Source organism: Natrix helvetica (assembly GCF_964273705.1).
Source record: "Natrix helvetica genome assembly, chromosome: 1".
In the NCBI taxonomy this organism is placed as follows: Eukaryota; Metazoa; Chordata; class Lepidosauria; order Squamata; family Natricidae; genus Natrix; species Natrix helvetica.
In genome coordinates, this window is record NC_138548.1 from 350782314 (window position 1) to 350807399 (window position 25086).

Below are 25086 nucleotides of genomic sequence, written 5' to 3' on the forward strand. Positions count from 1 at the left end.
CGTCCGTAGGTAAAAACAGTTTAAACTCTTAAAAGCCCCCCATGAAATGCAGAATAACTGCTGACGTCACAAAGCAGGCTGAATTTTACCATTCCAGTAGTTACAGATGGAGACATCTTGACCCAGCTGTGTGTAGCAGATGCGGTAGAGGTTGGACTTCATGTAGTGTGGAAAGAGCCACTTCAAGTACTTGGTATCTGAATTGAAAAAGAAATGTAGAAGTTGCCAATGAACAGTTTCCCCACCACTTGGAGTCCTAGTGGGCAACCATTTAAATATGAGCCAGCAGTGTGCAGCAGCTGCCAAAAAAGCCAACACAGTTCTAGGCTGCATCAACAGAGGGATAGAATCAAGATCACGTGAAGTGTTAATACCACTTTATAATGCCTTGGTAAGGCCACACTTGGAATAATGCATTCAGTTTTGGTCGCCACGATGTAGAAAAGATGTGGAGACTCTAGAACAGAGTGCAGAGAAGAGCAGCAAAGATGATTAGGGGACTGGAGACTAAAACATATGAAGAACGGTTGCAGGAACTGGGTATGTTTAGCTTAAGAGAAAGAAGGACTAGGGGAGACATGATAGCAGTCTTCCAATATCTCAGGGGTTGCCACAAAGAAGAGGGAGTCAAACTATTCTCCAAGGCATCTGAGGGCAGAACAAGAAGCAATGGGTGGAAACTAATCAAGGAGAGAAGCAACTTAGAACTGAGGAGAAACTTCCTGACAGAACAATTAATCAGTGGAACAGAAGTTGCTTCCAGAAGTTGTGAATGCCCCAACACTGGAAGTCTTTAAGAAGATGTTGGATAGCCATTTGTCTGAAACGGTATAGGGTTTCCTGCCTAGGCAAGGGGTTGGACTAGAAGACCTCCAAGGTCCCTTCCAACTCTGCTATTGTATTGTATTGTACTGTTTTAAGTTTAGGATTTTCTATCATTTTGTAACCCAATCTGATGGTTCCAAGACAGGACAGCCCTGTATGCCTTTGGAAAGGCTAAAGCACAGAAGGCAACTAGCTGGGGTAGCCATCTCTAATCTTAGCTCCTTTTCAAAGTCAATAGCTGTACGCACCCCAGCTACCGTGTTTCCCTAAAAAGAAGACAGGGTCTTATTTTCTTTTGACCCCCGAAATAAGCGCTTGGCCTTATTTTCGGGGCGGTCTTATTATTTTTGAGGTGCAGGAGGCGGCGATCATGGTCACCTCATGGCTGCTGCTGTGTTGCAATATTTTCGGGGAGGTCTTATTTTGTGGGGAGGGCTTATTTTAACGCATGTGCTCAAAAAGCCCGATTATTATGCGGGGAGGCCTTACTTTTGGGGAAACAGGGTAATATGGGAGCTGAAATCCATCTATTTGGAGGTGGCTCCAGTTGTAAAAGCTAGGAGATGGCGCTGTAAAAATACCAGAGACTTCCATCTTAGTAGTGCAAAAATAAATATAAATAAATGTATAAGGGTAAATACAGTCCTTGACTTACAACAGTTCATTTAGTGGCCATTCAAAGTTACTGAAAAAAAATGATTTATGGCCATTTTCCACACTTACAACCATTGCAACATCCCTATGGTCACATGATCAAAACTATTGGCAGATTAGATTAACATTAGCAATTAAGGAGAAAGAACAAACTGATTATTACTTGATATGGGAAGTGTTTTACCAATGGTTAAACAATAAAAAGGAAATTGGGAATAAAAGGAAAGGTTAAAAAAAAAGGTTAAAAGAAGAACAGAAAATATACCATGTTTCCCCGAAAATACGACAGGGGCTTATTTTCTTTTGCCCCACGAAATATGGCCTTGGGCTTATTATCAGGGAGGGCTTATTGTTTTGGGGCTGCCGGGCGGCTGCTCCCTTGTGAACTGGCTCCCGAAGAGCCGGGCACAGCCTCAAGGGCGAAGCAGCCGTGAGGTAACCACGCTCAGGAGCAGCCGCCCAGCAAATCCCCTCTCCAGCCGGGCAGAGCGCCATTCACTGACCTAGGGGGTATCCCTAAGGTGCTAAGCCATGTGGCGCTCTGCCCGCCCCCCAGCTCCCGCGGCTTGGCACATTCGGGATACCCCCTAGGTCAGTGCATGGAGCTCTGCCTGGCTGGAGAGGGGAGCTGCGCGAGTGCCTGTTCCGCCCGCAGCCTCACCAAGACCTTGCGCAGATCTCCCAGGGCACCGCCGCCCACCGCCGCCCCGCTCCGAGGATAACTTCCAAACTCCAAAACTCAGGGCCGAGTCTTCCAGCATCGGCCGGTCTAGGAGTGCTCTCTCTATGGTGGGCCGGCTGCAGGTCAGTGAATGGCGCTCTGCCCGGCTGGAGAGGGGATTTGCCAGGCGGCTGCTCGTGAGCATGGTTACCTCATGGCTGCTTCGGCCCTGAGGCTGTGCCCAGCTCTTAGGGAGCCAGTTCACAAGGGAGCAGCCGCCCGGCAACTCTCCCCTCCTGCCAGGCAGAACGCCATTCCCCAACCTAGCGGTATCTCGAAGGTGGCAAGCAACGTGAGCGCTCCCACCCACCCCCGGCTCCTGCGACTTGGCGCTTTTGGGATAACGCTAGATCAGTGAGTGGTGCTCTGCTTGGCCGGAAGGGGGGGTTGTCCAGGGGGTTTATTTTCGGGGGTGGGCTTATATTTTTGCCCACGCGAACAATGTAGCAAGGCTTTAGTTTCGGAACAGGTCGTATTTTTGGGGAAACACGATACTAGTATAAAAATGAGAATAAAATGACAATTGTTAGTATTACTATGGTGAGAATAATTATGTTTAATGTTATTATGGTATTTTTATTGGAAAACATGTTAATGAAGGAAAGGAAGAACATTATAATGATTAATTGTTTAATGTATTATAATTTGTGGAAGAATGTTCCACAGGAACATTTATACTCAGATGACACACTGCTTAAGGAAAGATTGAATTATTGTATTTAAAATTTGGAAAAGTAAATAAAAAAACTTTTTAAAAAATTGTTGGCAGATTATTGGCAACTGACTCATATTTATGACGGTTGCCGTGTCCCGGGGGGGTGTCATGTGATCCCCTTTTGCGACCTTCTAACAGGCAAAGTCAATGGGGAAACCGGATTCACTTAACAACCATGTTACTAACTTAACAACTGCACGGATTCACTTCACAACTGTGGCTAGAAAAGGTCGTAAAATGGGGCAAAGCTCACTTCACAAATGTCTCACTACACAACATGAATTTCGAGCTTAACTGTGGTCGTACGTTGAGGACTACCTGTATAAATCTATGTTTAAATATAACAAAAACAAATGCATAAACGGAGGTGCAAAAATGAAACATCTGGATTGGTGAGGCATGAACAGTAAGCCGAACAGGACAAGGGATAAAATCACCATCATCTTTTAACAACCCCATAATCCCCTGCGGGGTGGAGTCCGAGCAACTGAATGGAGCTAGCAAAATGTTTTACTGGCTGGATGCCCTTCCTGTTGCCAATGAGGAGCTTTGTTCAGCAGATACATTCTCAGTGTGCCCAGAGAGAGAAATATCTGCCTTTACCTAGGATTCAACTCAATGCCTCCTGATTATGAGACGAGTGCGGGGGTTCCAAATAGCATCCAAAATTAAATCAGAGTCCGAGGCAAAGTATTACTTAAAGTTCCAATCTATTAAGAGAGCCATGTTGGCACATCTGGGAAAACCTGAATCTGAAAGCTTCCCGGTTTTCCCCACCCAGTTGAAAGTTCAAGATCTTGCCCCCACACCCACACGTCCATCACATGGTCCAATCTCCCACTGCCATGTTGGCAGTTCCACCCATCCGCTTCCGGTCAGGTCCAAAGACAAAGGATTACCTTGGCTTTCGAGAAAGAATTTCGTTATGGCTACATATCATCTAACTCCCTACAATCTCCCCTCCCATTTCCCTATAATAGAAACTGCATAGTAGAATAATAGAAAGTTTGGCAGTCCAAAGATCCAAAAGAAATAAGGCTGCAGGCCTGACAACGAGAACTCCACCTCTAGGCCACCTCTTCACTCCATAACAAGGGATAAGGGACTGAAAATGAAATATTATACTTTGTTGTTATAGAAATGATTAGTACCTATCAGAAATGTGAAGCAAAATGTTGAGTTTCTAACTGTACTTTGTATTCTACTGCACCGAAGAGAGTCAATTCTTTTTTCTTTCTTTTTCCCTCCAGATGTACGTCCCAAAGTCCCACAAAAATGTCACCAGAGCGTCCCTTATCTTTGTTTCATTATAATACTTACCCCCATATTGCCCCATTTGCGGGGAGGAGAGAGAGATGAATGTGTCCACATTGTGGTCGGGCATCGTGGAGAGCAGAGCACGACAAATAAGTCCTCCTGTAGGACAGAGTGAAAATTGTTAGGGAATTGCGCAGCCAGTATCCAAATGGCATCAGAGACGCTGACACGGACTTGTAGTTTCATATGAGTAGCAATAGCGCTTAGACTTCTATACCGCTTCACAGTGCTTTACAGCCCTAAGCGGTTTACAGAGTCAGCCTATTAACCCCAACAATCTGGGTACTCATTTTACCCACCTCGGAGGGATGGAAGGCTGAGTCAACCTTGAGCAGGTCAGGATCGAACTGCAGGCAGTTGGCAGAATTAGCCTTCAATATTGCAATCTAAGCTCTGTGCCACCGCAGCTCTTGCATAGGGCATTATGATGTACATGTTGACAACATACTTATCAACAACCACCAATGGCTGCAAGTTATTGGAATACTGCATTCTAACCACTGTACCACCATGGCTCTGATGTTAAATAAATACATTTAAGGGGCCCTTGGTGCTCTCTGAGCTTGCTTGTTTTCTTGCAAACGTCTGATTACCCTAACTAGGTAACATCATCAGTGCTATTGGTACCGTGTTTCCCCGAAAATAGGACATGTCCTGATACTAAGCCCAATCGGACTTTTCAGGGCATGGGCTAAAATACCCCCCTCCAAACTAGCCTTTCCCCAAAAAAAACGTGGCAAAGAGAGCACCTGCCACAAAAAGAGCACCCGCTGTGCCTCGTACCCCACCTGCCACCCCCCAAATTGCGCCCCAGCGCGAGACATACATCTTACCGGACAGTGGCAGCAATTAACAACTTCTCGAACTTGCGAGAAGTTTTTTCTTTACTGTGTAAGGTGTTTCCCTGCACAGACTGGCTGAGAGATGCGACGGAGCTGCCAGTGTCCAGTAAGACATGTGTCTCGCGGCCTGGCCTGGCCCATCCCCAGCTCTACCTGTCACCCTCCAAATTGCACCCCAGCGCGAGATGCACATCTTACCAGACTCTGACAGCTCCGTTGTGTCTCTTGGCCGGTCTGTGCAGGGAAACACCTTGCACGGTAAAGAAAAAACTTCTTGCGAGTTCGAGAAGTTGTTAATTCCGGCATTCGTGCGAAGTTTTTCTTTACTGTTCAAGATGTTTCCCTGCACAGACTGGCCGAGAGACGTGACAGAGCTGCCAGTGTCCAGTAAGACACGCGTCTCGCACCCTGATCCTCCCCATCCCCTGCCTTACCTGCCACCCCCCAAATTGTGCCCCAGCGCGAGAAGCAGATCTTATTGGACAGTGGCAGCTCCATTGCATTCTTCGCCGTTGTGTCCAGGGAAATGCTTTGTAAAAAAACCTGCAAGTTGAAGAAGTTTGAACTCGCGAGAAGGGTTTTTTTTTAACGTGTTTCCCTGGACACAACGGCGAGGAAGGTGGCGGAGCTGGAAAGCTAAGACATGCGTCCCGCTTTTCACCCGTCCTGCCTGCCAGAAAATAATAACACACACACACACCGATAATAATCCCAGGCCCTTATTATGGGGGTCAAAAGAAAATAAGAACCTGTCTTATTTTCGGGGAAACACAGTGCTGTTTGCTGTCAGTTTATATTCTGGTATCCTTGCCTGTCTGTGTAGGTGAGTCTTAGAGATTCTTTGATTGGGCTGTTTACTGATGGCTCTTTGGCAATTTCTCGATTGGGGTATTGTTTACTAGATTGTTGGTCTGAAGTTAACCTTGGAGTTAATCTATGCTGATCTGCCTGCGGATTACTGGTGGAGAAATGCTGGAGCCTTTTTGTTCTCTTTTGGCCTCGTTCATTGTCTCTTTTGCATTGTCTATAGACGTTGTTAATGTGTCTATTGATGGCTGATCTGTCAAAGTGCCAGCCTTCTAGAAATTCCCTGGCATTTTTGGACATGGTTTGATTTCGGATGGTCACATTTTGCCAATTGAAACGATGGTCAAGTCTGTCTATATCTTGTGAAATTAACCAATTTTTTGTCATGTCTTCTTCTTCTAGCTGACAATTAGTGTTCATCGATGTATTTTGCTAATATACTGTATTTTTCGGACTATAAGACACACCGGAGTATAAGACACACCATGATTTTGAAGAGGTAAATTTTTAAAAAGAGTTTTTGCACTCTGCAGGCCTCCCAAACCCTCTGCAAGCCTTGGTTTTTGCAGAAAAAAAAGGGAGGGCATGCAGAGCTTTGGGAGGCTCTTACAGTGCTCCTGGAGGCCTGGGGGGGGAGGCAAAAACAAGCAAAAAATGGGCCATTTTTTGCAAAAAAAAAAAAAAGAGGCATGCAGAGGCTTTGGGAGTTTTGTAGAGTGCTCCTGGGGACTGGGGGAGGGGCAAAAATGGGCCGTTTTTTGCAAAAAAGGGGGGCATGCAGAGGCTTTGGGAGACTTGTAGAGTGCTCCTGGGGGCGAGGGCAAAATCGCTTCATTTTTTGCTCATTTTTGCCCTCTCAAGCCCTCAGGAGCACTTTGCAAGCCTCCCAAACCATCTGCACGTCCATTTTTGCCAAGGGGGCAGGGTTTCAGTAGGCCAAAATTGCTGTATTCAGTGTATAAGATGCACCCAGATTTTCACCCTCTTTTTTGAGGGGGAAAGGTGCGTCTTATACTCTGAAAAATACGGTAGATGCCATTTCACATCTATATTTACAGTAAATAAGACAGGCACATCACTACATCATGGCGTAAATCAGAGAGCATACAGGGCACAGAGAAGAAAAAGGCAGGGGGAAAGGGGGAAACTCCCCCTCCGCATCCACAGCAACCAATCAGAGCTCAGATTGACCCATGCAGGAGCCAGCGCTCTTCAAACAATGGACCACAACTGTATGTTGTGGCTCACTGCACAACCCCAGCTACTAAATTTAAAGATCTTAACAGAAAATAATCAAGTTTTGGAAAAGGGGCAACAGCTCCGTTCTTCTCCCAACAAAATCCAAATCTATATAACATCCACATCACAATATTTATTTTTAAATCTTCATTCAAATTAAAAAATGATCTTCTATCTTGACTTTTTGGGCCTTCTATTAAAAAAAAAAACACCAACCTTTCACAATAGGTAGAAGATTAGAAGCGGGGCCTTTCAAGTACAGTAGTCCACAAATTACAACCTCTTGCTTAGCAACGGTTTGAATTTATAATGCCACTGAAAAAAATGTGATTTACAACTGGTCCTCACACTTACGACCATCGTAGCAGCCTCATCCATATTTGGGGGTTTGGCAACTGGCACGTAGCATCCCAATGTCATGCGATCACCAGTTGCGACCTTCCCAGTCGCCTTCAGACAAGCAAAGTCAACGGGAGAAGTCAGATCTGCTTAATGACTACGTGATTCACTTACAAGCTGTTTAACAATTATGGGAAAAAATATCAGGAAATTAGGCATGGCACATGCCACATTTGCTTAGCAGTGGAAATTCTAATCCCAATTGCAGCTGGAAGCTGAGAACTACTGATAGTCCTCGACTTACAACCACAATTGAGCCCAACATTTTTGTTGTTACGTGAGAGATTCGTGAAGCGAGTTTTGCCCCTTTTACGACCTTTCCTGCCACGCTTGTTAAGTGAATCACTGCACTTAGTGACCTGGTTGTTAAGCGAATCCGGCTTCCCCGTTGACTTTGCTTTTCAGAAGGTTGCAAAAAGGGGGTCACGTGACCTTTGGGACGTAAGTACGAACCAGTTGCCTGCCCCAAGCAGCTGAATTTTGATCACATGATCATGGGGATGCCACAAAGGTCATAACCGTGAAAACGGTCACAAATTGCTTTTTCCAGTGCCGCCGTAACATTGAACGGTCTCTGAATGAACTGTTGTAAATGGAGGACTATTTGTACCTGTATTTCTCCTCAGATTTGGAAACATTTGTGAGTTCCGTGAGGAGATTATGACAAGTGGCACAAAAGAGTATGACAAACATTACAAATATTTACATATGCAACAAACTTCCTAAATGCAAACTAACAGAATGATGCTTGCCCCGGATTGGCCTTTGATGAGCAACCGGAGCGAGAAGCTCACCAGCCCTTTTATTTTCCCACAGAGTTTCTGAGGTAACATTGCTTTAGGCCTGTTTTGCTCAACCTCACAGCCTGAAGATGTTTGTTTGTTTGTTTGTTTGTTTGTTGGATTTATAACATGTGCAAACATCAACTCCCAGGTCAAAGAAGGGAGGCTTAAAGACGACTGGGTGATGTCCATACAGTCCAATCACCTCTTTCTTGAATACATGTTTAGCTAAGCCCTGAGTTGCAAGCCAAGGATGTTATGAACATCGCTTTTTGCTTTAGGCCTCCAGCTCAAATAAATATGGAAAAGATGAGACGGTGAAATGCATAAACATAAAGGAAGCGTTTGAAGCAGGGGTGAAATCCAGCAGATTCTGACAGGAAATTTTCTAGCGGAAATTTTGAGTAGTTCGGAGAACCGGCAAATGCCACCTATGACTGGCCCCAGAGTGGGGTGGGAATGGAGATTTTGCAGTATCCTTCGCCTGGAATGGGGAGGGAATGGAGATTTTGCAGTATCCTTCGCCTGGAATGGGGAGGGAATGGAGATTTTGCAGTATCCTTCCCCTGGAGTGAGTGGGGAGGGAATGGAGATTTTGCAGTATCCTTCGCCTGGAGTGAGTGGGGAGGGAATGGAGATTTTGCAGTATCCTTCGCCTGGAGTGAGTGGGGAGGGAATGGAGATTTTGCAGTATCTTTCCCCTGGAGTGAGTGGGGAGGGAATGGAGATTTTGCAGTATCCTTCCCCTGGAGTGGGGTGGGAATGGAGATATTGCAATATCCTTCCCCTGGAGTGGGGGGGAATGGAGATTTTGCAGTATCCTTCCCCTGGATTGGGGAGGGAATGGAGATTTTGCAGTATCCTTCCCCTGGAGTGGGGAGGGAATGGAGATTTTACAGTATCTTTCCCCTGGAGTGGGGAGGGAATGGAGATTTTACAGTATCTTTCCCCTGGAGTGGGGTGGGAATGGAGATTTTGCAGTATCCTTCCCCTGGAGTGGGGAGGGAATGGAGATTTTACAGTATCTTTCCCCTGGAGTGGGGAGGGAATGGAGATTTTACAGTATCTTTCCCCTGGAGTGGGGTGGGAATGGAGATTTTGCAGTATCCTTCCCCTGGAGTGGGGAGGGAATGGAGATTTTACAGTATCCTTCCCCTGGAGTGAGTGGGGAGGGAATGGAGATATTGCAATATCCTTCCCCTGGAGTGGGGAGGGAATGGAGATTTTACAGTATCCTTCCCCTGCCACACCCACCAAGCCACGCCTGCAGAACTGGTAGTAAAAATTAAATGAATTTCACCACTGGATTGAAGTCTATAGGGGAACTATTATTTATGGCAGCTCCATTTATGGTTTAGTGTAGGCAATGAAGATGTTGTTCCATTTAAACAGGGCCACTCAAACTTAGACCTCTCTCTCTCTCTCTCTCCAGACCAGTGATGGCAAATCTATGCCCCAGGTGTCAAAGTTGACACACTACAACATTTTGAGTGATGCATCAGTGTTCACCGACACCTGACAACAGCTATTCTCAACAGCATCCCCTGTTTTTGCATGATTTGTGGAGTTTTCAAAGGCAACGCAAGAATGGATTAGAGTTATGGTCGTGTGAGAATGAAGCACCTGGTTTTTGGAGGCCATGAAAAAGTGTTTTCAGAAGCTACTACAAGAACTAAGGCCTTGTGTGACCAGAATTGCCTTGGGTGGGCCACAGGGGCCAATCAACAGAAAGGGAACACCTCCAGAAGGTAAGTGGTATATGGCAGGAGAGGCACTCGGATTGTTCTCCATCACTTGTGAGGCGGCTGTTTTGAGTGGCATCAGTCACACTAGAGCTGAAGTGAAGGCTTGGTGCTTTACTCAGGTCTAGGACCAGCCCTGTCACTGAGTGCAGATTGCCTAGATGGGTGGGGGGTAAGCTAGATAATTGTTTCTCTTTTGCTTGGGCTGCCTGTGTGTGTGTGTGCATCTGAGAGAGAAGGAGGGAGGGAGGAATGGGGAAGGGGGGCGGAGGAAGGGAGGGAGGGAGAAAGAGAGATAGCGACAGAGAGACAGACAGACAGAGACAGACAGAGAGAGACAGAGAGAGAGAGAGACTATCGCTGCCACCCAGAGGTGATATTCAGCAGATTCTGACCAGTTCTGGAGAGGTAGTGGAGACTTTAAATAGTTCAGAGAACCGGTAAATACCACCTCTGACTGGCTCTGCCCCAGTGGTGGGTTTCAAAACATTTTAGAACCACTTCTGTAGGTGTGGCCTGCTTTGTGGGAGTGGCTTGCCGGCCATGTGACTGGTTGGGAGTGGCTTGGCAGTCATGTGACTGGGTGGGCGTGGCCAACTTCTAAAATGTGGTGAAACTCACTTAACAACGCTCTTGCTTAGCAACCAAAATGTTGGCTCAGGAACTCTGGCATTTGAAGCGTGCAAGTCTTAAAGCTGTCAAGTTACAAGACCTTTGCACCCCTAACCCTTTAGAAAAAAAATCCCAGGGGTGTTCAAACTTGACAGCTTTAAGACTTTAAGGTTTAGATAGAGGCGGGCGGGGCGATTGGTGAGCCAGCCAATCAGTGAGCAGCGAGGGGGCAAATGTGGTGTGGACGGGCAGGGGGACGGAGTTGGAACCGGTTCTAAACAGCACGTAGATTTGTGGAACTTCTTCTATAGAAGAGGTTAAAACTGGCAGGAACCCACCCCTGCCCTGCCCCCATCTAATCTCTGCCTCCTGAGTCCCAGCTGATCAGGAGGAAATTGAGATTTTGCAGTGACCTTCCCCTGGAGTGGGGAGGGAATGGAGATTTTACAGTATCCTCCTGCCACGCCCACCAAGCCATGTCATAGCCACCAACCCACGGCCAAAGAACCAGTAGTAAAAAAAATTTGAATCCCACCATTGCCGCCACTCGTTTGCTGCCGATCGCAGCGATCGGTGGTGAATAGACTGTAGTGAATGGGCCACGGCGGTGATAATGCTAGCCAGATGATTATTGGATGGATGCTGGGAGGCAGAGGCAGGTTTTTTTCCCCCCTTCCTCTAAAGCTAATGTGCGTCTTATAGTCTGAAAAATACGGTATGTGACTCAGTCAGCCCCTTCCAATATGGAGCAAGGCCTTTCTTTGGCCATACCAAGAGCCCCCATTACCTTGCGAGTAGCAGTAAAGGTGGACCCCGTCAACAGCATTCTGCATAATGGGGTAAATCGCTTGTCGGAACCCCTCCACTTGCATCCATAGAGATTTCAAGCTTTCCGTTCGGTCAAACAAATCCACAACTGAAACATTGGTTCCTGGATGAGTCTGTAGGAATTTGACAGGGGCGAAAAGCACGAGATATTTTCTATCCCTTATCACATTCTTTGGACATTGGGAAAAATCTAGGCTGACGCTCTACAGCAGGGGGTGTCCAAACTTGGCAACTTTAAGACTTGTGGACTTCAACTCCCAGAATGGAGAGTTGAAGACCATAAGTCTTAAAGTTGCCAAGTTTGGACACCCCTGCTCTACAGTAAACTGAACCTCCAGGAAGAAGATTGAAGCATAAATTCTGAAACATAAATTTAAAAAAAAAAAAATCTTACAGATGAACTACTAGATTACATAGTCCTTTTTCCCTGTCAGTAAAGTAAATAACACACAGCTTTCAACAGAGAGGAGGAATGAGGGAAGTATAAAAGTTGTACAAAGAGGAAACGTAAGCCCTGCACTACTCCAATCATTGTCTCTTCCTTCTAGATACAAATATCATAAACATAAAGCTACATCTATTACTTAGTCCCAACCAGAGGTGGTAATTCAGCCAGTTCTGACTGGTTCTGGCAAACGGGTAGCGGAAATTTTGAGTAGTTCGGAGAACCGTCAAATACCACTTCTGGCTGGCTCCACCCCCATTCTTTTTGTAACCTCCCAAGTTCCAGCTGATCGGCTGGGTTTTCTTCTGTTGCCCTGCACAGGAGAATGGAGCTGGAACGCAGGTTAGTGGGGTAGGGAGGGAATGGGGATTTTACAGTATCCTTGCCCTGGAGTGGGGTGGAAATGTGGATTTTGCAGTATTCTTCCCCTGCCATGCTCACCAAGACCAGAACTGAACGCAGTAGTCCAAGTGTGGCCTTACCAAGGCATTATAAAGTGGTATCACGTGAAGTGTTAATACCACTTTATAATGCCTTGGTAAGGCCACACTTGGAATACTGCATTCAGTTCTGGTCGCCACGATGTAAAAAAGATGTGGAGACTCTAGAAAGAGTGCAGAGAAGAGCAACAAAGAGGATTAGGGGACTGGAGGCTAAAACATATGAAGAACGGTTGCAGGAACTGGGTATGTTTAGCTTAAGAGAAAGAAGGACTAGGGGAGACATGATAGCATTGTTCCAATATCTCAGGGGTTGCCACAAAGAAGAGGGAGTCAAACTATTCTCCAAGGCACCTGAGGGTAGAACAAGAAGCAATGGGTGGAAACTAATCAAGGAGAGAAGCAACTTAGAACTGAGGAGAAACTTCCTGACAGTTAGAACAATTAATCAGTGGAACAGAAGTTGCCTCCAGAAGTTGTGAATGCCCCAACACTGGAAGTCTTTAAGAAGATGTTGGATAGCTATTTGTCTGAAACGGTATAGGGTTTCCTGCCTAGGCAGGGGGTTGGACTAGAAGACCTCCAAGGCCCCTTCCAACTCTACTATTGTTTTGTATTGTGTTGTAAGTCACGCCCACCAAGCCACACCTTGCCCACAGAACCGGTAGTAAAAAACAATGAATCTCACCAGTGGTCCCAACTTATTCCTTATCTCCATTAGGGAAAATCTGATGATCCAGTTTCTCCTAAATATTCTTGCCCCAAACCAACAAGGGTTGCTCAAAGTCTGGTCACAACACAACCACAGCTACCCACTGTAGTCATTCTGTGCAGAAAGCAGCAATCCTAAACTTGTTTTGCCTTGAAATTTGAAGAACGTATATTTGATAACACACTGATATAGGGGGGGGGGGAATATTACCTGATGGTTATTTCTCCCCCCCCCCTTTTTTCTCTTTCATGTATTGAGGCAGTGTGATGTAGTGATTACAAAAGGCCAGAGTTGGATTAATGAGATCTTGGCTCATAGTCCTACTGAGACATACAATGGTTCCTTGGTACACAATTGCTTTGAAACTCAGCAAATCTGGTACTCAGCACATTTTGACGTGAACTTTTTGGTTTGGTACTTGCTGTTGAGTTTGGTACTCAACACTGTCCAACAACACAGAACAGCTGACCTCAACAAGCTAGAACTTGTTGGGGTCAGCTGTCTTGTGACTCACTGCCTTACTCCTTATGGGAAAAATTTGTTTGGTACTCATAGTTTTTGGTACTCATTGCATCTCCCGGAACCAATTAATGTTGATTATTGAGGTACCACTATAATTCTCAACCTAAACTGCTTATAGGGTGTTGCAAAGGAGGAAAAGGAGTAGAGGAAGGAGCATGGTGACTAATCTTGAAAAAAGGGTGGGATATTTAGACAGGATAAATTACAATTATCTTTGTTGAGCAGAATTTACATAATCAAGATGAATGTTTCACCAAAAAATGTGATTTCTATTTCAGACATTATCAATACCGATGATTGATGGACGGTATAACTTAAACAATGGCAAAAGGATATTTCTCGGTACACGTGGCAAGAGTCAAAAAAAATTGAGAATAAGCATAAATTGTTGCAAGACGCTAACGAAAAAGGAGGGTTGGGTTTACCAGGTTTAAAATTGTATTCTGTGGCATGTTGCTTGGCCTGGATGAAAGAATGGGTGACTTTCCAAAACAAACCAATTTCGTTGTATTTATTTTGTACAATGACAATAAAGGCTATGCTCTACTAAGGGATTATTAGTTTTGAAGGGTCATGAATTGAGACTTGGATGGCAATAAAACAAGCATTTGGCAGCTTCAGTGTTTCAGCCCTCGTCTTCCCCAGCCCGGAAAAACCAGACTTTCCAGCTCAATCCATGTGCAATATCAGCCTGTTTATCATACCACACAGAAGTAGTACGTATATTCTGTCTACAGCCTGCCCAGAATGAGTCACCCGAGGCCCAGAAAAATAAATTACATCCTAATCCAGATTCTAATCGGGACAAGGTGACTACAGATGTTCTCCCTCCCAGATTAGCCAAGGAGAGGAGAAGAAAAGGATAGAAGGAGGACGGAAGAAAGAGAAAGAGGAGGGGGAGAAAAAAAGGGGGAAAGGAGGGCAGAGGGGAGAAAAGGAGCAGAAGGAGGAGGGAAAGGGAGGAGGAAGAGGAGGAGTGAAAGAGAAGGAGAGGAGGAGGAGGAGGAGAGGAGGGAAGAGAAGAGGAGGAGACGAGGAGACGAGAGGAGGAAGAGAGGAGAGAAGAAAGGAGGAGGAAAGAAGAAGGAGAGGAGAGGAGAAGAGAGGAGGAGAGGAGAAGAGAGAAGAGAAGAGGGGAGAGGAGGAGGAGAGAAGAAAGGAGGAAAGAAGAAGGAGAGGAGAGGAGAAGAGAAGAGAGAAGAGGGGAGAGGAGGAGGAGAAGAGAACAGAGAAGAGAAGAGGGGAGAGGAGGAGAGAAGAAAGGAGGAGGAAAGAAGAAGGAGAGGAGAAGAGAAGAGAGAAGAGAAGAGGGGAGAGGAGGAGGAGAGAAGAAAGGAGGAGGAAAGAAGAAGGAGAGGAGAGGAGAGGAGAAGAGAGGAGGAGAAGAGAAGAGAGAAGAGAAGAGGGGAGAGGAGGAGGAGAAGAGAACAGAGAAGAGAGGAGAGGAGGAGAGGATACAAATAATTATTTATGAGGTCATTGTCTATAGTTCCCATCATCCCCCATCAGTCTGATCAACGTGCCCCCCCCCACTCACCTCATTGATGAAATTAAGCAGGAGCTGGAAGTCAGAAGGGCTGTCAAACAGGCCATGGACCACGATGACAGGCTTGTAAGAGGCAGTGAACGTGAGGAAGAGGAAGGTGAGGCAGAAAGCAGCCAATAACCGGAGACAGCCTCGGTGGTGCGGCATGGTCCCACCAGCTGGACGAGAGAGAAGGGTTAAATTAACCTCCAGCCCAACCCTAAGAGATTTCTCACTCTCCATTTAAGCCGGCAATTGCTTCCTATGCTCAACAATATATTACGGAGTGACTGCCCAACCTAGAAGTGGGAAACATTGAGTCTCCGGCCATGTCAAGAACAATCACAACATGGGGGATCTGAGTGCACACACACGCACACGCACACACACCTGCTATTTACTCCAAAGGCAATTGTTGAAATCCCTTCCCATTCACCTTCACTTGTTCCTTGGATGCTTCCCCCCCCCCCCCCCCCCGCTTTCACTTAATCTTGTTGCTTTTTCTGGGCAAGACGATGCGGTTTGAATCAAAGCTTCAGGTTTTAACACTCCTCATTTTATTTCCTAAAAAGGCTGCAGAGAAAAATGATCTCCAATGCATCCCCATAAGAGCAGTAGGCAAGGCCGGCAGACAACAGTAATGGGTCGGGTGGGGAGGGAGGAGGGAATGCATTGGATGTAAGGGAGGTTTAGGAGGGAAATTTGAAATGAAAGTGTACAGACTGGAAGCATGAGATGGAATTATAGCTGAATTATAGCTGAATTATAGCTATTCTAATCCCTCTGGATAAAATTTTAAATTAGGTTTGACTTTGGGTGTTTTAATTGTTTTTTAATTGCTTTTTGCTGTTTTTAATTAATTGATTATTTATTTATTATGTGCTGTATAATGCTTTTTGTATATCTCCTCCTTGTTATTTATTTGTTGTGTAGTAAATTGTACGCCGCCCCGAGTCCCTTGGTGGAGAGGGTGCGGCATATAAAATGGATTAATAAATAAATGGATCCAACACCCCAGGTCATTGGTTGAGAACATCCAAGGCAGACAAATCATTCCCAAAACAACGCAAGTGCAAATGATCGATGGAGAATGGACAATGGAAGGTCCAGGGAGAAAAGGGAAAGTTTTCCTTTGCTGTTTGCGCGCGAAATAGTTAGATCCGGCTTTTCTAGTTCTGTACCCATAGGGAATCATCAGTAAAGTTATACTCTTGGTAAAAAAAAAAATGTTCCAGGAGTTTCTTTTGCTGTCTACGCCAGTGGGATGGTTGACAATCTCTTTGTATGAAGCTTGTCGAGATAAAGGTACTTCTGACCGACATCTTGTTTTTCATGGGCACTCTGTTTCATATTTTACAATCTTAAGTTCATGTTGGTACATTCCAAAGCATTAATTCTGTAATTCTCTTTGATCCAAGCCTCCTGACCTTCTGTAAAACCTTCAAGTCTTCTGTAAGATCTTAAAGATTTCCGTAAGAGCTTAAAATACCTGGTTCTGTCAGTTGGCTTGGGGCTCCAATAGGGAAGCATCCCACTGTAGGTGGTTGATATCTTACGAACCGATCCCCCCCCCCCTCCATCTTCCTCCCTTCCCATCGTTTAGCTAGGGCTGTTTTGCATTTTTGTAATATTTCATTTATATAGTTTTATCTTTTTAATATTGTATGAGCCGCAGTGGCGCAATGGTTAGAGGGCAGGTTACTTCTGCTTGACTGCTGGCTGCCTGCAATTTGGCAGTTCGAATCTCACCAGGCTCAAGGTTGACTCAGCCTTCCATCCTTCCAAGGTTGGTAAAATGAGGACTCAGATTGTTGGGGGCAAATAGGCTGACTCTGTAAACCACTTAGCGAGGGCTGTAAAGCACTGTGAAGCGGTATATAAGTGCTATTGCCATTGCTATTATAAGTACAGTTACTCCATGGTAAGATGGCTGGCCGATAAATTTAATAAAGAAATAAATCACATAATATTTTCGCTTTTTGATCGGGAAGGGGAAAGAAAGAAGAGAATGAAGGATTGGCAACCTATTAGGCACAAGAAATTGGGACGGTCTACCCATTATCAATGTAAAATCAGAAATATAAAACCTAAAAACAAATTCTCGTTGCCCCCGTGAATGCAAAAATGCACAGTATATCTTGAAAACAATTTTCACTTTCAACGTTTCCTCTGATCACTCTCGCAGTAACTCAACCCAGACTGTGCCATTTATTCTTTCAGACAGAGGCACCAGGATTCATACAAGCGGAAATGATTTGCCTAAGTCTACTCAGTGTCCGTAAATGCAGGACGGATGTGAAAGTAATCCCTGATCCGCTATTATTCCTCACCGGGCAGGAATCCCACTGACCTACTTTCACACAAGCAGGCAGTGTGTCCCTTGCAAATCAGCGCTGAAAAGCACGGATTGCGTCATCCAGAAGAAATCTGTTTTCCAACTCAGATTTCCTTCTAATCAAAGGCCTGAATGCATCCCATTCATTTGAATCTGTAAAGCAGCACATTCCAATGTAAGCCTCTTCCAGTTTTGGAAACTAAAATCCAGAGCTTGAAATATAACAAAGAACGAAGAATGAAGAAATGGATGTTTAGAGAAAAGACACTAATTACCATATTTTTCGGAGTATAAGAAGCTCCGAAGTATAAGACACCTAGCTTTTGGGGAGGAAAACAAGGCGGGGGAATCTGCCTCTGCCTCCCAGCAATTTGCCTCCTTGCCACAAACAGCAAACAGTACAGACAATATGCACTGTTTGTGGTGTTACCTTTCAGACTATTTCTGCCCTCTTGGAAATAGACACAAAGGAGAAGCCGATGACAGGTTGCTCCGACTCAGAAGACTGACCTTCTACATAAGCTTATTAACTAGCCAGGATTTCTCTAGATCGGCCTTCTGCAACTTCGTACGTACACAATGTGGCAGATCTATTTAGATACACCAGGTTCACACATGCTATGCCAGGGGTGTCAAACTCAAGGCCCACGGGACAGATATCGCCCATGGGTTGCTTAGTTCTGGCCCACGGAGCTGCCCAGGAAATAGCGATTGACCAGCCCGCCAGCCTTGGCCAGTGAAAACTGAGCTTGAGAGGGCCGCACACAGCACTCCCAGGCCCCATTTTTAGCCAAGATGGCCTCCTCCAGCCCTCTGCCAGCAAAAATGGCACTCCCGGGCTCCGTTTTCGGCCACAACGGCCTCCTCCAGCCCTCTGCCAGTGAAAATGGAGCCTGGGAGGCCCACATGGGCCCTCCGGGACTCTATTTTTGCAAGCAGAGGGCGGCAGGAGGATCCACCCAGCCTCATCCAGGCCACCACAGTTGCCCTCGACATGAGTGAAGAGCTGGTCACGCTTCCCCTGGCCATGCCCCCACTAACCACCCTCCCCCACACACCCCCCGAGGTCAAACACAACCCTGATGCGTCCCTCAATGAAATCAAGTTTGACTCCCCTGTGCTATGTTGTATGGAGGCTTGTTTGGCATTGGGTTGGGTCAGTAATATTGGGTTTACGCAACGAAGTTCATAAATCATGGTTTATGGCCAAGCACAACATTGTGGCTTTATTTAATGAAAATGCAAGACGAAACATGTCTCGACACAATATGTGGACTCAGTCAAGTAACACTTATTCAATAAGCGTTAGTGAAGCAAGTCTCCGTGGGCTGACTTTTGGGGTAATGCCAAGTAATAATCTCTGTCAAGTAATCCAGATTCAATAAGATGAATATTCAACCAAGCTATGCCTATCTTTTCCCAATATCTAGTTCCTCCCTAGAGAAACTCCGGGTGGATTTTAAGGCTCTTAAAACTACATTTCGAACTGATCTTCACAGCAACCCTGTAAAATGGGTTAGGCAGAGAGGAATAGACAGAAGGCAAGTAAACCTTGACGTACGATCGCAATTGAGCCCCACATTTCGGTTGCTAAGTGAGGCATTTGTTAAGTGAGCTTTTCCCCCTTTTACGACCTTGCTTGCCACAGTTGTCGAGGGAATCATTGCAGTTGTTAAGCTAGTAACATGGTTGTTAAGTGAATCTGGCTCCCCCATTGATACTGATTGTCAGAATGTCGTAAAAGGAGATCACATGACGACCCCAGAACACTGCAACTGTCATAAACATGAGTCAGTTGCCAAGCATCTGAATTTTGATCAGGTGACCATGAGGATGCCGCAAGTGTGAGAAATGGTCATAAGTCACTTTTTTTCAGTGTCATTGTAACTTTGAATGGTCACTATACAAACTGTCAAAGACTACCTGCCAAAATGTACCAAGTGAGTATCTCAACTTTAGCTCAGACTATCTCATTTTGTGACTTCTAAATATATTGGATTATGATCGCCAAATTGAAGAGGATGAAGGGAGATTTGGACCTGCCACACTGTGGGACCTTTCTCCTATTCCAGAACCATTTTTTAAGGGTGGGGGATGTCTTAATCAGTTCTGTTAAGCATAGCTGTACAGCAAGGGTCTCCAACCTTGGCAACTTTAAGACTTATGGACTTCAACTCCCAGAATTTCTGGGAGTTGAAGTCCACAAGTCTTTAAAGTTGCCAAGGTTAGAGACCCCTGCTGTAGAGGACAGAGGGAACGAAGAGCAGCCATCAAGGCAACTATGAGATAAGAGAGGTTTGAGCCCTCTGAGGAAGCATCTCGGACAACCCCCTCCTTAGTTCAACATAGAGATAAAGAAGAAGTAGGAATTTAGTAATTCTTAGATTGTTTTAGATTGTTATTAAATGTTTATTCGTCAACAAATAATTAACTATAATAACAATAATGAAATGATAATGGATACAGGTTAATGATATATACATGTACTGGCAAACTCGTAAAAGAAATTTGGATATAAATTGCAAATTGCGATCTGGGAAAAAGACCTATAAATTTTATTAACAAACTTTTATTTAGATCTTGTCATAAAGGTATAATGTTTTTTGTGTTTGACAAGAGGAGGTGGGATATAAATAGTAAATGATTTTTAGCCAATTATAATAACAACAAGGAAATGTCAATGGATATTGTTGAATAATATATACATGCTTTGGTATTGGCAAAAGCAACTTGGATACAAACTCTAAACAGCGAGTTGGGGGGGGGGAAAGGGGGAAAAAGATTTAGAAATGTTATTAATTGACTTTTACTTAGAATATGTCATAAAGGTGTAATGTTATTAGAGGATTTTTGAAATAGCTAATGAATGCCATTATGTGGTTGTATCTTTAAGTATGAATGATTTGAGGTAAAAGCACGTTCAAATAATTGTAGTCAAATGAGAATTGTGGTACATTGATAGTAAGATATACAAAGATTTTTGATTTTAAGTGTATAATCTAATATGAACTACAAGTAATGGCTGTGGAAGAAATGCATGAAAATTATCTGTAACCGATCGACACGCTTTCTACAAGATGTAATGAAGGATTATTCTTTTTTTGTGTTTTTGTTTAATTAAAATTTAAAAAAAAATAAAAAAAAAGAAGATAAAGAAGAAGTGCATTTAGCCTTGCAAGATTCAGGGATCCATGTGGATCAAAGCCAATCAGAAAATGTTCCTTGAACAAATATTGCTAGCTTTCCCAAACAGTTGCACCATGTTTAATAGGGAGACAGAACACTAGTTAATCTTTTGCCCCCTACTGATTCTTCTTTTTTTTCTGGGATTTGGTGCAGATTTCCCAACTCTGCTTGATGGTGACAGAAACCCAACATATAACTCCTTGAATGCAACATATGATATCACTCATGGGCTTTGCCCCAAAGGTGCTTTTTCAAAGTTCTGAAGAAGCTTCTTGGATGAGAAGCAAAATGTCTTCAAGGAAAAACAAAGAAAGTCCAGTTGCCTTTTCAAAAAGCACCCTTGGAACAACCGTGACCTGGATGACAGAGAAACTCCATAGACATTTACTATGCTTTGTGCACACCGGCTAATCTCTGTTTAGCCAGAAAGGGGAATCTGTGTACATGGCTACATTTTAGCTTAGCAAGCTATTTGTAAACAAATGAATATATATGAGGGAATCTGCCCAAAATAGGAAACTCATGGTGGCAGGAGAATATCCGCAGAGGATGCTTGTCATACAAGTCAAGATAATGCCCAGGGATCACACGAATAAAGTCTTACCTTCACACAAAAAAGGGGAATGCAAAATTTTGGTTGCGCATGTCATTTTGACTTTTTTTTTTTTAACCTCAACTTGGACACTCCTGTCCTGTTTGATGAGCTTTGGTATTATTTGCCAGCTTGGGGATTTTCTTTTTCATTAACAGAAAAAAAAGGAGCATTTCATCAAATAAAATGAACGAGGGTCAAAGAAGAGCTGTGTGGATGAGCAGGGAAATAGCTCCTCTCCAACTCCATGATATGAAAAACAAAAGGCCAGTTGCCTTTTGAAAAAGCACCTTTGGGACAACCATGACCTGAATGACGGAGAATCTCCACAGACATATGTATTTTTTATTTGATTTGAGGGCAAAACGATTGAGGGCAAAAGAAGAAGGGGATGACAGAGAATGAGGTGGCTGGATGGAGTCACCAAAGCAGTCGGCGTGAGCTTAAATGGACTCCAGAGGATGGTAGAGGACAGGAAGCCCTGGAGGAATGTTGTTCATGGGGTCGCCATGGGCCTCGACACGACCTCGCCACTAACAACAACAATTAAAATTGAAGGGCAGATAAATCTGGAAAACTATACCAAAAACAAAGCATTCATTTCAATTGCTTAGAGGTCCTCTCTGTTATCCCTTGGTTAAAAGAAAGGCAAGCTGAAATGTAGAGAAACAGCACCTAAAATACAGGACTTTGACCTTCTGATAGCTTATATACATACACACACACACACACATACACACACTCAAGTGAATTAAGAAACACAACTCTGGATCAAAGTCTAGGCTTAAAACAAGCGGGCAGGCCTTGTGTTCAACAATAGGTCTCACTCCGATATAAACAATTCACGCCGAGCATGATGGGAATACAGAGTAATCTTCGAAGGCCAAGCCTACAATTTCTTGGAAGCACTAACCACACTAACAACTGTAATACTGACATGCTGTTACATGAAAGATCGGCATCTATCAGATGTCTCCCAGCGGTGAAGACAGCATTTTCCGGGAGTTAAAACAGGAAAACCCAAGATTACCCCTAAGTCTTCCTTAGGCGTCTTACCTGCTCGCACCTCTGTTGGCAGCTCCCACGTCTGGCTGATGTGCTTGGAGAGACCTTGAGCTCTATGGCATGGCTCTGGCCAGGATGTTGGGATTAAGAAGGACTTCTCCTAGCTCCGCCTCTTTCCTTTGAAGCAACAGCAACACCTATTGGGTGGAGACAAGAAATTCCTGTCGTCATTGATCAACGCAAGCAACAGCCACCGATGGCTACAGAAGTTTTGTAAATTGTGATTTCAGATGATGTGGGCTCAGTAGAAGGCTGAGCAGCCATCCAAGCCTACGTATTTTCCTCAGTGGGTATCCCTACCACAGAAGAACATCAAAGTTAAGAGATTCTTGAAGCTGCCCTCAAAAGCTTCAGATATGGATCCATGAAAGACTCAGTGGAGAGAAGCATCCAAAGAGAAGATTCTCTGAGAAACCTTTGATCCAGTCAGTCCAAAAACCAACTGAAAACAGAGCCACCAATTCCAAAGTCATGCAGACAGGCCTGGAAGATACTATAGTTGGTGGCACTCAGAGGTGGTATTCAGCAGGTTCTGACCAGTTCTGGAGAACCAGTAGCGGAAATTTTGAGTAATTCAGAGAACCGGTAAATACCACCTCTGATTGGCAAATCTATTCTCTGCTTCCCAAGTCCCAGCTGATCAGGAGGGAATGGAGATTTTGCAGTATTCTTCCCCTGCCATGCCCACCAGGGATGTGCGGTCAGGGGAGGCAGGGGAGGCAGAGCCTCACCACGCTCATCATGAAAATTTTTTTAAAAAGGGAAAAGGCGCTGATGAGCCTTCTGCACACGTGGTCGGGAATGGGAGCGCTCCACGATCCCCTTCATGTTGACTCAGGAGTCAGGAAGGAGGGGAATGGGACCACGTGTGCAGGAGGCTCCTCTAGCCTCAGCCTCCCTCCTGTGCACGTCCCATTCCCCGCCTTCCTAAGTCAACATGAAGGGGATCGCGGAGCGTGAGCCACGGTCCCGCGGAGCGCGCTCCGTGGTCCCCTTCATGTTGACTCAGAAGTCAGGATGTCAACATGAAGGGGACCACGGAGCGTGCTCCGCGGGACCGCGGCTCACGCTCCACGATCCCCTTCATGTTGACTCAGGAGTCAGGAAGGAGGGGAATCCCTCCTTCCTGACTCCTGAGTCAACATGAAGGGGATCGTGGAGCGTGAGCCGCGGTCCCGCGGAGCACGCTCCGCGGTCCCCTTCATGTTGACTCAGGAAGGCGGGGAATGGGACATGCGCAGGAGGGAGGCTGACGTGGTCCCCTTCCCCTCCTTCCTGAGTCAACATGAAGGGGACCACGGCTCACGCTGATGACGTCACTAGCCTCACTAGTCATAAACTTCACCGCACGTCACTGATGCCCACCAAGCCACATCACGCCCACCAAGCCTTGCCCACAGAACACGTAGTAAAAACTGGTGGTACTGAAAACCACCAAGAGTTGTAAAAGGACCAAGATGAGAGAACTTTCTCCATTCAAGTCTCAACAAGGGTTAACTAAGAGCATACCAACGCCATTCCAATTCCATTCCGGGAGTCCTTGACTTACAACGGTTTGTTTCGTGACCATTGAAATTTACAACAACACTGGAAAAAGTGACTTATGACTGTTTTTCACATTCATGACCATCGTCGTGGTGACATGATCAAAATTCAGATTTTTAACAACATATTTATGACCGTTTCACTTTTTGCGACCTTCTGACAAGGAAAGACAATGGGGAAGCAAGATTCCCATATTACTAGCTTAACAACTGCAGTGATTCACTTAAGAAGTGTGACGAGAAAGTCGTAAAATGCAGCAAAACTCACTTAACGACTGTCTCACTTAGCAACAGAAATGTTGGTCTCCATTGTGGTTGTAAGTCAAGCACTCTCCTGTACCTAGATCTCAACTCTGGTTGGAAAGGGTCTTCCTGCCAGTCCACTTCTTCTAAGGGTATGCCAAACAATTGAGTCACAGAGCCAACAACCTTTACCAAAGGTGAGCTGGAGACTGGATGATAATTATTTACCTCCTCCACATCCAGGAAGTCTTTCTGAAAGAGAAGGAGCCATTGCCGCTGCCTTGCCTACAATTTCCAAAATCCAGAAAAAAAAATTCCCCCTCCAACTACCCAGAGGAATCAGATGACATACGGAGGCATCTCGCAGGGGGCAAAGGTCATCCTAGAGGGCCCTCCACCCACTTTCTCAGAAGTCATGAGCCAAAATTAATCCCAGATAACTTGGCAAGATAGCGTCCTTCTCACAGACAAATCCCAGATAACCTGGCAAGATAACGTCCTTCCACCCACCCAGGTGGAATCGAGACTGAAATGGATCTGAGAGACTTTGCCAGCTAAATTAGTTCAGGGGTATCAAACTCAAGGGAAATATAGTCATGTGTACTCCTGCTCCTAAGCTACTGCTGGAAGCACACAGAGGCAGCTCTTTCTGTAGGGCAGAGTTTGGACAGGCTCCTAAAAATAATAATCCCTTTTGGCAGGAATACCTTGGAGTTTTGGTTTGCTTTGGGGGAGTTGAACAGAGATTCATAGAGCTGGAGAGAGCTTTTTAGGACACTGAATCCTCTTCTTGGTGCAGGAATTGAATTAAAGCAGGGCTGTCAAGCTCAAGGCCCAGGGGCCGCTTAAATATGGCCCACAGTGCCAGCCTGGAAATAGCAAAGGACCGACCCGCAGTGCCTCTGGCAGACAATACAGGGCGTGGGGGTTCCACATGTGCCCCCCCATGCCCCTTTTAGCTGGCAGGGTGCTGCAGGAGATATCCGTCCCATCT

General features: G+C 45.2%; 1 protein-coding gene across 4 annotated transcripts in view; it reads right to left on the minus strand.

Annotated features, from left to right (window-relative positions):
• The window catches only part of PPT2 (palmitoyl-protein thioesterase 2), a 69396-nt gene that overhangs the window by 12174 nt on the left and 32136 nt on the right, over positions 1 to 25086 (minus strand). For 3 of the 4 annotated variants that reach the window (XM_081934313.1, XM_081934314.1, XM_081934312.1), the window contains exons 2-6: positions 22297 to 22442; positions 15140 to 15306; positions 11443 to 11596; positions 4236 to 4331; positions 90 to 197 (exon numbers count right to left, since the gene is read on the minus strand). In XM_081934313.1, the coding sequence (XP_081790439.1) occupies positions 90 to 197; positions 4236 to 4331; positions 11443 to 11596; positions 15140 to 15295 (514 nt within the window). In that variant the 5' untranslated portion in view covers positions 15296 to 15306; positions 22297 to 22442. The remainder of the gene's footprint in view (positions 1 to 89; positions 198 to 4235; positions 4332 to 11442; positions 11597 to 15139; positions 15307 to 22296; positions 22443 to 25086) is intronic. The other variant, XM_081934315.1, reaches the window with a different exon arrangement.